Source organism: Quercus lobata, chromosome 1 (assembly GCF_001633185.2).
Source record: "Quercus lobata isolate SW786 chromosome 1, ValleyOak3.0 Primary Assembly, whole genome shotgun sequence".
Lineage (NCBI taxonomy): Eukaryota > Viridiplantae > Streptophyta > Magnoliopsida > Fagales > Fagaceae > Quercus > Quercus lobata.
Window position 1 is genome coordinate 47,619,572 of NC_044904.1, and position 12,040 is coordinate 47,631,611.

Below are 12,040 nucleotides of genomic sequence, written 5' to 3' on the forward strand. Positions count from 1 at the left end.
GTCATATTGGAGATGTCACCACCCAAAAGTGAGAAAGAGATAAGGGGTTTCTTGGGTCGATTACAATACATTAGTTGATTCATTGCCAAGCTCTCCTTTACTTGCGAGCCCATCTTCAAACTCCTAAGGAAGAATGAACCACATACATGGAATGATGAGTGCCAAAAAGTCTTTAAACTTATCAAGGAGCATCTCCTTCACCCACCTATCTTATTGCCTCGACAACATGGAAAACCTTTACTCCTATACCTTTCCATCATAGGAGATCCAGTTGGAAGTATGCTTGCATAAGAAGACAATGACAAGAATGAGAGGGCCATATACTATTTGAGCAAGAGGTTCCATGATTATGAGACTAGGTACACTCCTATAGAAAAGTCATGCTTCACACTTGTTTGGGTTGTACAGAAATTCAGACATATCATCTTTCCCTGTCAAATATGGGTGGTAGCAAGAATGGACCCATTGGAGTATCTCTTTAAGAAACCCGCTTTGAGTGGAAGATTTTCAAGATGGTTGATCTTATTCACAAAATTTGATTTGAAGTATGTGGCTAGGAAAACTATCAAATGAAGTGTCGTGTTAGATTTCCGTGCCAAGAATTCTATAGAGGGAGAAGATGGTAAAGAAGACTTTCCAGATGAGGACATTTTGGACATTGAGTTAGAGGTGTGGAAGATGTACTTTGACAAAGCTGTAAACTAATATGGGAATGGGATAGGAGTACTCTTAATTACTCCCGAGGGATCTCACATACCTTTAGCAATCAAGTTGAACTTTGGAGCAACTAATAACATGGCTGAATATAAGGCTTGTATTGCCAGAATGGAAGTTCTTCGAGAATTAGGGGTAAAAGATGCCAAAGTCTTTGGAGATTCAACTTTGGTTATAGCCCAAGCACAAAAGTTGTGGAAGTTGAAGGAAGAACACTTGAAGCCCTATCAACAATACTTGCAGGACTTGACTAAGACCTTTGACAAAATTGAGTTCACAATCATCCCTAGAGCTCAAAATCAGTTTGTGGATGCCTTAGGTACCTTAGCCTCCATGGTTGAGATACCCGAGGGAGCATGGACACGGCCCTTGGAGATTAAGCAAAGTCATGAAGAAGTGCACAAAAGGAAGACTGAAGCTTTAGTAATGACCATAGAGGAAGAGGAAGATCTGTGGTACTATGACATCGTGAAGTTCTTGGAACTAAGGGCACATCTAGATGGTGCTGACAAGAGAGAATGTCATTCCATTAGGATGATGGCAACACAATACATCCTATGTTGAGGAAAACTCTATAGAAGATCCCATGATGGCATACACCTTCGTTGCTTGAAGAAGGAAGAAGCTGAGAAAGTAGAGGAAGAAGTTCATCAAGGGATTTGTGGCCCTCATATGAATGGAAGAATGTTAGCCAAGAAAATCCTAAGGATAAAGTACTTCAGGAATACAATAGTGACCGATTGTGGACTATGTGAAGAATTTCCATGATTGTCAGACGCACGCCAATTTGAACCATTTATCGCCTATTAAGTTGTATAGCATGACTTCTCCATGCCCATTCTCGGTTTGGGAGCATAGATGTAATTGGAAGGATAGCTCCTAAGGCTTTAAATGGGCATGAATACATTATTGTGGCAATTGACTATTTTACCAAGTAGGTGGAGGCAGTCTCCTACTCCGTGTTGAAGGCTAAGCATGTGGCTCAGTTATTAGAGAACAACATCATATGCTGGTTTGGGGTGCCCCAAGAGATCATTTTTAATAATGGTTCCCACTTTGAGGGAGAGGTTCGAATGATCATGGAGTTGTACAACATTGAGCATCATAAGTCTCCACCGTATTGACCACAAGCTAATGGTATTGTAGAAGCAGCTAATAAGAAAAGAATATCCTATCCAAGATGGTAGTGACATAAAAAGATTGGGCTGAGAAGCTTTCGTTTGCCTTATGGGGTTATAGAACTTCTATCCATGCATCGACTAGGGCAACACCTTGGTTTATGGCAGTGAGGCGGTGCTTCCTATTAAGGTAGAGATACAATCTTTGAGGGTATTGGAAGAAACAGAGATCCAAGAAGAGGATAGGGCTAAGGCGAGATATGAACAATTGGCTTTGATAGATGAGAAAAGGGATAAGGTAAAATATCATACAAAAGGTACCAGAAGTGGATTGCTAGGGCATTCAACAAGAAAATGAAACCGAGAAACCTTAAAGAAGGGGACTTGGTCCTAAAGGTGCTTAGAGATGAGACTTTTGATCCAAGAGGAAAGATGAAGCCAAGGTGGTTTGGGCCTTTTATCATTAAGAAAATCATGTTTAGAGGTGCTACAAGAATCACAGATTTGGATGGGGAAGAAATGCTTTGCCCAACTAACATGGATAGATTCTGGAAGTACCACATTTAAAAAGAAAAAAGAAAAAAGCCTGCTAAGTTGAAAACCTAAAAGGGTGGCCTAGGCAAAAATTAAGGCAAAAGAACCCTGCTAGATTGAAAACCCAAAAGGGCGGTCTAGGCAAAAGTTAAGGGAAAAGACCATGGGCATGACGAAAATTCCCGAAAGGACATCATGGGCAAAAATTACATGGCAAAGGAAAAAGAAAAGAAAAAGAAAAAAATAAATGAGATGACAATAAGCAAAGATAAATAAATAGTGATTCTCTCATTGCTCAAATTAAAAGATGATAAGATTGTTTTCATAGGGGATTTGGAACATTCCAATCCTTTATTAAATTCAAAAACAAAAACATGAGAATCATAAAAGTGCAGAAAAGTAAAACATAGGGCATATCAAGGTGGTCACTCAATCCTCCTTGCTTTCTTGTTAGTCTTCATGTAAGCTTTCTCATCCCTCAAAATCCACTTCATGTCATCCTCCAACCATTGCTTGTACCCCGCAGTGGGATATAGATGTATTAAGGTAGAACAATGCCTTTTGTCACCCTACTGCATGACCAAGCCTCACTAATCCTGCCCAAGATCCTATTGGTAAACATCGCAGTGTGGAAGGTGCCTTCATCATAAGGAGCTCCTTGATGCTCCCCAAATTTCCTTAAGATACGACAAGTGGAGTAGTAAGAGCAGCAACTATAAACCATGCTTGAGATGTGCCACCACTCCATGACCCACTAAATTTCGGTCTCCTTGAGGTGACCCATAAGCTCCATGTACACCTTGAAACTCAGGTCATTCTAATGAAGTCAGCGGTCCCTAAAATGCCTAGGAAGGTAGGTACTGAGAGGTATGGTGGAAGGTTAAAGCAACTGAAGCCTCTCTTGTAGCCATATTTGAAAAGAGAGGGAGAGAGAGGAGGGAGCAAGAACAAAAAAAAAGAAGAAAAAAAAAAAGCATGAGTGAAAAAAATAAATGGTGAATGAAAGAAGATATAAGGTGCCTCGATGGGTTGAAAACCAAAAGGCAACCCATGTAAAAATTAGAGGCATCTCGCTAGGTTGAGAACCTAGGCAAAAGTTAGGGATTATTCCTAAAGGAAAAGAGGACTTCCCACAAAGAAGATTGCTTCCTTCTTATGAAAGGCATCTGAACCATTAAGGATTTCCACCAAGATCAAGGCCACCGGGTTACCTCTCTTTAGCTCATAAGCTACCATGCACATCCGAAGGTCCACACAATATGAATTTTGGACCAAGAAATACCTTGCAAGAGCACACAAGAAAAAGGCATGAAGAAAGTAAGAACGAGGCCTCTCACCCATCGAAAGGGCTAAACTGAAAAAGTAGTCAAAAACCAACCTAAGGTTGAGCTTGCCAAAGACACACCACCTATTTTCCGTGGTGGAAGGGATGCCCAACATGACTTGTAGTAAGGAAGGGAGACCCCGCCTATGGTAGGGAAGATGAGATCATCAATCTCTGGTTCATCCATGATGGCATCAAACTCTTCAATAGTGGGACATAGTTCTATTTCATTGAAGCGGAAAACATACCGAGAAGGAACCTAATAATTGGTAGTAGCACGAAGAAGAGGTTCATCTACCCTAATTTGATGGTATGGGAAGACACAAGAAAGACCATAAGTGGCAATGGAATCCTTGAAATTGGGACCAAGCCTTCTAATCCAAGCCGAGACATTAAGTAGAGAGTTTTCTACAACTAGAAGACCTCATAAAAGGGATTTTTGGGTTGAAAAATATGTTGGTAAGGGTTTTAGACTTAAACGGATACTTTTATATTTAAGTAAGTCGATTAGGGTTTTTTTGATTCGCAGCCCATGTACGCAAGGTCAACCCTACATATGCAAAGTCAAAGCTATGTATACAAGCCCATCCCCATATACGCATGACATGGCAGAAGCCCATTCTCTCCTGTTTTGAGCATAGTTTTCACTTCAAGGCATTCCTAGGGTTCCTACAATCTTAAGGATCATCCAAGACATATTCCAAGCATCCAATAAGCAAGGTCGTATGGAAACATGCAATTAATCATATATCCTGTTAATTTAGTGCTAAGTCCCAATTAGAAGCATAAATGTAAAAAGATGTTCTTAAATACAATCCTTTGCCTCACACTAAATCCAAATGTTTGCTAAGGGGAATAAAAGAAAAAAAAAACATAAAAGAAAAAAAGAAAAAAAAACTCTGTTGTATGCCTATATATGTCTCGACTGCAGGTAATCAATGGTGTCGCCTCTTCCTTGGTTGGTAGCTAGGAGTCGCCTCTAAATCCTCCTTATCACCTCCATCATCATCATCATCATCACCACCGCCTGGGTGGGCCACTCCTTCAGGATCGTACAAGTGCCTTGAATAGTTGGTCACCTTTAGCTTAAGATTCCCAGCCAGCCATACCAACTCCTTATGCTCTTGGAAGGTGGGCTGCAATTCAAAGAAAGAAGGGTTAGTGACTGAAATAGAAAGAGAGGAATGCCAAAAAGAGAAAGAACAAAGGGAATGAAGAACTTACCGCCCGTGTATTGGGAGGAAAAGGATAGCCCATGACATTAGGATTACGGGGAACTGTACGCTCCCAAGTAAAGCCGTCAGGGCCATAAACATAAACCGTCCAAGGGAGATGTGGAGGGTCATTGGGCTTACCATAAGTAAGTCCCTCTTGTTACAATTGTCCACATTAGAAGTCATGAAAAATAAGGTAAAGGAAAGGAAAAGAAGAAGAAGAAATTGAGCATATACCTGAACAGTAAGGGAAGGCATGAGGTGGGTGATGTTGAACTCCTTATAGTCTAACCCCTCAAGTAGCCGAACGGCATAAGGAACGCCATTCCCCCATAAGTTGTATTCAGCATTAGTCATAGAGTGTGGGGCAAGCATGAAGGGTCCATTGGAATTCGCTGCAGGCTCCAAGTCTCGAGAAGCAGGAAGGTGCTGGTCGACCCATGGTGTCTAGTTAACCTATGATGACACATGGTTAGAAGAAGGGTATCCTAAGGGAAATGCATGAAGAATCTTGAACAACTAGAACTCTTGAACTTACCTTATCTGAAGTTAATCTAGCAAGGTAAGCCCTCACTCGAGGGAACTCCTTTAGAACTAGATCAGTGCCCAAGGTTATAAGGCCATGCCTAACCACCCATCACTACAAAAGGAAGCACAAGCTACAAGTTAGATGCAAGATGACAGTTTGCAAGACTACAAGCTACAAGGGAAAACGCATGGAATAGGAAGAGAACTAACCTCAAGGAGCATCCAAGGCCCCATAAGTTGCCGAAAGGTGCCCTGGTTGAGAGTGTCGAGGGTGGAGTAAAGATAGGCAAGACATGCCTGCCCCCAATTAGCCCTCTGTGCCTCTCTAAAGTCCAAAAAGAGGGTCAACCATCTCAATGACACCATTTTTCCACCATTGGCAAAGAGGTAAGCCCACAAAAAGTGAAAAAGTAAAGCCCTAGCCATATGGACACGCTGCTCCATAGTCCTCTATGGGAGAAGTATGTAATGCGATACCAAGTCAAAGTAACAGATGGTCTTAGTGGAGTACTTCCTCCCCAATATGTCAAGATCTAACTGGATGCCCGACACGCCATCCAAACTGATAATGGCCCCTTTAAAGCTAAGGTTGGTCATGCGGTAAAAGTCGTAGGGAGTCACCGTCATCTCTCGCTTAGAAATGTGAAAGGTGTGGGTAGTATCCCACCACCTCTCAATGAGGCATTGCACCAAGGTAACACTCACAGACTTCTCTAAAAGAAGACCAATGATAGGCTCGAGGCCCACCTCCTGGATGTAGGCCATGGTTTTGGGGACAAGAAGGTTGTACCATTCTACCACCTTATTAGTGCTCCCCCTACCAGCATAAAGGGATGACCAAAAAAAAAAAAAAAGAAAGGAAAAAAAGAAAAGATGTCATTAGATTCCTAATTTAAGCAGAATTTAGGAAAAATGATGTTTTTGATGCAAGAATGAAGATAAAAGAAGGATACAGTGATATTTAGGTGCAAAAATGACAAAAAAGGTGTGTTAGGAATGCATATAGGAGTGAAACAAATGAAAAGGAAGTGAAAATAGTCAGAGTAGGGCTTCTGCCAAGCGTCTCACGTATGCAGGTTAAAGCCCATGTACGCAGACAGGACCCCGCGTACGCAAGCCCATTCCTACATACATAGGACCTTAAGAACATACCTGTATAGGCAAGAATAGAGCTGCATATGCATGAATCCAAGCTGTGTACATAGGCCCGAGCCCACGCATGCAGAAACATCGACAAAAGTAGTTTTTTGACATTTTCAAGCATACATCATCAAAAAGCAATCCTATACATGTTCCTACCCCTCCTAAGATGCCAGGTTTTCATCTTAATGCATCCCATAACAAAACCCAAGCATTTACATGGCCAAAAACACATTAAAATAGAAGATCAGAGAGAAACTTGAAAAAATGAGAAAAAGTTTGAAAACTTACAGATTCAGCCATGGGGATGTGATTCTTTGGTTGGTATGTCAATGGTGGAGACCCCATCAACCTCGTTGCCCCACTCCAGCAAGTGAGATGGAAGGCATTAGAAAAGACGACGTAGGAGGACTTCTTGGCCTTGGGTTCCATTGAGGAAGATGAAGAAGGAAAATGAGAGAAAAAGAGAGTTTGAGAGAATGAAAGAGTTAGAAAGCGAGAGAAAGAAAGAAGAGATGGAGGTTTTTGTAGAGAAGAAAAGAAGAGTTATGGGGAATATGAAGAGATGAGGGAGATGAAGAGAATGAAGAAGAAAACGAAACAGTTGGTAATCATTGGAGAAAAATGAAAAGGCGGGAACACAGTTGATGGATAAACTATGTGCAGTTTAGGCCTTACCACTAAACTACGTGCAATTTAGTGATGAACACTAAAAAAAAAAAAATTCTTCTTTTAAAAAAGGAGGAGCATCTCAAGATTGCCCCAATTATGCATAAAATCATCAAAGGATGATAGGCCAAAAACGAATTGACTCCTTGTGATGAATTAACCAATTAATTTAGTCAAGTGAATTAATTAAGTTAATTAACATGCAAACACGTGGTAGTACAAACAAATCACCATTAAACTAAGTATGTAGTGGAAAGTAAATTAACACAGTGATTTGTTTATGAATGAGAAAAACCTACACGATAAAAACCCTATCGGGTGATTTTCAGGTCACCACTCCTGAAATTCCACTATTATCACAACAAGTGGTTATAAGTAAAGGAATCCCAATACCTTATACTAACCTACAGTTGAACCCTTACCCCAATACCCAATTGGACTTGTTCTATAGTGACAATTTCTCCTTTCCATGCACGACTCCTAAGTATGTGACTAACCAATTGCACGGATCCCAGTACGCGACTTCAATCACCAAATAGAGAAGGTTGTTGGCTACAAAGTTCTTCAGTTCATCCCAGTGATGAAGATCAAGAAGATGTTTAGTCACAAAACTCTACGGTACACAAACACAGCAACTTCTTCAAGAATGATGAACTAGGGCAAATTCTATCTCCGGTCACAATTTGCTTGAACAAATTTTGCTCAACACTTGTGCAATTTGTGAACACTTTGACTGCCCTTAAAATAATCCTTTTATATGTCTAGGGTTGTGAGAAAAAAAATCCCAAACACATAAAACCGGATTGTATTCAAAACAGAACTGGAATTCTGTTTTTCATAAAGCTCGACAGATACTTGTCTGTCGAGATGCTGTCGAGCAGCTGTTGAGCCACGGGGCTGGAACAGCTTTTTAAGCTCGATAGATAGCTAGCTGTCGAGCTTTAATGATAGGCACTTCTTTAGCTTATTTCTTGGACAGACTTGCATGTCTTCAACACTTGATCATGAAACACAGTTTCTTGGAGTATTAAACACATTCTAGATCTACCCAAATACAAGTAAAGTACGTTTTGTTAAAGGATTATCCAATTACATAAAATAGTGACATATGTTCCTAACAAGTGAATCACATATGTCCTAACAAAGGACTCCCTAGTGAGTGGTAAAGGAAGTATAAGACTCTTCCCCCAATGAAGCGTGTAAGTCCCAAAACCATTTCGGTTGGACCAAAACACAACAAGCTATCCTCAGTAAGGAAGCAGAAGATTCTTCCCCAATGGATCAAGCATATCAAGAACACTATCCCTATGGAGGAAGCAGAGGATTCTTCCTCAATGGATCAAGCACACCAAGCATCATCCCTAGTAAGGAAGCATAATATTCTTCCCTAATGAATATTGTCCCCATGGAGAAGGCAGAAGATTCTTCTCTGATGGACCCAAGCACCCTTAAACAATCCTTAGTAAGGAAGTAGAAGATTCTTCACCAAAGTATCCACGGTAAATCAAGTACACCTAAAGTATCCCCTGTGAGGAAGCAGTAGATTCTTCCCTAAGTGAGTCCAATGCACCAAAAAAAAAAAAAAAAAAAAATCCCCAGCAAGGAAGCAGAAGATTCTTCCTCAAAGTCCTTAGCAAACCATGAAGGAAGCAGAAGATTCTTCCCCAATGGATCACACATCTACACTACTCCTTAGCGAGTCCATTCCTACTACTTCTCAGTGAGTTTCTCATCCCCAATCAAGTCATGAGAGGCAGAAGACAAGAGGAACAAGTCACCCAGAGAAGTTTGAGGAAAGAGCCCTGGATGGACACCATAGAGACTATATCCTTTTGTTGTTTGTTGAGTTAGCTCATAAGAGCACCCTTGTTTATTTTCTTTTTTCTTTTTTAGTGACTCTAGGATAGTGAGTCACTCGCCATTTGCTTGCAAGTGGCAAAACAGATTTTGGGATAGTGGACCCGTTGTTGCTCATTTCCTGAGCAACAAATGTGGGACTTCGGACATACGAATCCCACACAACTCTTTGGAGTTGAATCTCGCCTTATGTATGCGTAATGTGTGTTGTGTGCATGGGTTGGGCCCGAGCCATATGTCGAAATAAAATATTTTGTCTATTCTTTTGATTTCGTTAGTGAAGCTCACGAATCAAAAAAAGGGCATCTATAGATACCCCATTTTGTACCCCTTATGACTCGGGCTTCCCTTCCCCAATGATGCTCAAACTCTAAGATACAAGGCCAATTGAGAGCCCAATCTGATATCAAATTGACATGAGAAGTGTTAAAATGGAAAATATCACTTTTTAAATGCACAAAAATCTACTTTTGAAAATAAATGACTAAAGTGGCCCTTGGCCCACATACATGGGCTGTGGTCTGCGTACGTGGGCTAAAGTATGCGTACGCAGGAACATTCCTGCGTTCATAGGTAGGGTCTCAGAAGCATGGAAAAGGCAAGTTTTTTGTAATAATGGCTAAGGTTTGGAATGAATCCCACATCGTCTGAGAGCCAATCCAAAACCCATTTTTTCCACAATAAAAAGCCTTACATGGTACATTTTTAAAACACACAAAAATCCCATGGGAAAAAACCTAAGATTCACTAGAAAGTAGTGAATCAAAAGGGAGTTTTTCACAAAACACCCTTAAGTTATTTTTATTTGATTGGGACCTTTTCTAGCCCCAATCCTTTGAGTTTAAGATTACTAATCACGTGTTTATTGACTGTGATAGATTTGACTAAAGGGAACGGTCAAAAATCAAGCCTAGGAGCTTTTTGCTTTAAGGTATTCATTCCTGCTTCCTTTTTCATTTCTGTCTTTCTTTTTAGTTTTAATCCTATTCCTTTCTGCAATTTCGGTTTATGCATATTTTTCTTAGGTTAGTTTTATAGTTCCTTTTTTATATTTTGAGCATGTTTGGTTATTAGAATTAGGTTTTTTGTTCATGCTATGTTTTCTACTTTGTGCTTCTAGGTTAGGGCTCCTGAACAAGTCCCACGCACGTATGTCATGAGCATAAATACATAGATTAAATCTTGCATATACATGCCCATAAACCCTAATGCAAATTTCTCATGTTGTTTGGTTTGTTTGTTTCACATGTTTTACCTTTGTTTAAGCCTTCTTCACATGTTTATACATACCTGAGCCTCTAATTTGCATGCTTGTTTTTAACATGCTTAGACTAGGGTTCTTACATTTGATGACATGAACATGCATTCATATGCCCAGTCATGATGCCATCGATGCTGTGTTGCTGAAAGGTAAGTGAAGGTAAGCCATGCATAGGTATGAACATGCATTTGATGGTGTATTGTTGAATGCCTTGCTTTGTGTCTTTCAATAAAAATTACATGCTTTACATGATCTTGTGATTGATGATATGCTTGCTGCCATGTTTGGGGCTGCTGCCTTGTTTAGATGTATGATAGGGTTTTCACATGTTAGATGAATGTTAGGGTTTTCACATGTTAGATGAATGTTAGGGTTTCTTATAGATAGATATGTTATTTTGGGATAAAAGATGCCATGTTGTATGTTAGATGCATGTTAGTGTGTGTGTGAGTTTAGAATGCAAGTGTTGAAGTTGTTTTTTTAATAAGGTTAAGATTAAGACACAATGATGGGATGCCAACCTTAGGGTTCGGTGATCTTGGGTGCCTAACACCTTCCCAAGAATGTACCTAAACTTTGAAATCATACTCTGGTAGTAAGATCAAAGGTTCTTCCTCGAAAAAGACGCTATATATATGGTTCCTAGACCATTGCAAAAACTAGGTGGCAACTCCCCCCTTGTGTCCACAGCCCTTATGGTTGAAATACTCGAAGGAGTATGGACACGACCCTTAGAGATTGAACAGAGTTATGAGTTGGTACACTAGGGGAGGACAGAGTTTTCAGTTATAGCTATAGAAGAAGAAGGTGTTCCTTGGTATTATGACATCATGAAGTTCTTGGAATTGGGAGTGTACACTGACAATGTCGATAAGAGAGAGCGTCGTTTGATTAGGATGATGGTGATGCAATACATCCTATGTGGAGGTCAACTTTATAGGATATCCTATGATGGTATACACCTTCATTTTCTAAAGGAAGAAGAAGCCAAAAGATTCATGGAGGAAGTTCATCAAGGGAGTTGTGGTCCCTACATGAATGGGAGGATGTTAGCAAAGAAGACCCTAAGAATGGGGTACTATTGGAATGCGATAGAGACTGATTGTGTGGATTTTGTGAAAAGTTGCCACAACTGCCAGACACATGCAAATTTGAACCATGTACCTCCTAGTGAGTTATGAAGCATGACTTGTCTATGGCGTTTCTCAGTCTGGGGCATAGATGTGACTAGAAGAATAGCCCATAAGGCTTAAAATGGACCCAAGTAAATTCTAGTGGAAATTGACTACTTTACCGAGTGGGTAGAAAACCCCTTGTGCTCCATGTTAATAGCCAAGCATGTGGATTGATTCATAGAAAACAACTTCATTTGTCAATTTAGAGTACCACAAGAGATCATATCTGATAATGGTTTCCACTTTGAGGGAGATTTTTGAAGGATCATGGAGTTGTACAACATTGAGCATCTTAAGTCTTCACTATACCGATCGCAGACTATTGGGGCCGTAGAGGCAGCCAACAAAAACATCAACAATATCCTAGCCATGATGGTACTAACATACAAGGATTGGGCCGAAAGGTTTCCATTTGCCTTATGGGGTTACATAATTTCTATCTGTGCATCAATTAGGGCAAACCCCTACTCTTTGGTTTACAAAAGTGAAGCAGTACTTCCTATTGA

At 40.3% G+C, this 12,040-nt stretch overlaps 1 protein-coding gene across 1 annotated transcript; it reads left to right on the forward strand.

Moving 5' to 3' along the window:
- The first annotated feature begins 795 nt into the window (after positions 1-795).
- LOC115954939 lies at positions 796-1,278 on the forward strand. Its single transcript, XM_031072946.1, has one exon. It carries the CDS (start codon positions 796-798, stop codon positions 1,276-1,278), a length of 483 nt encoding a protein of 160 aa, XP_030928806.1.
- Positions 1,279-12,040: the final 10,762 nt, after the last annotated feature.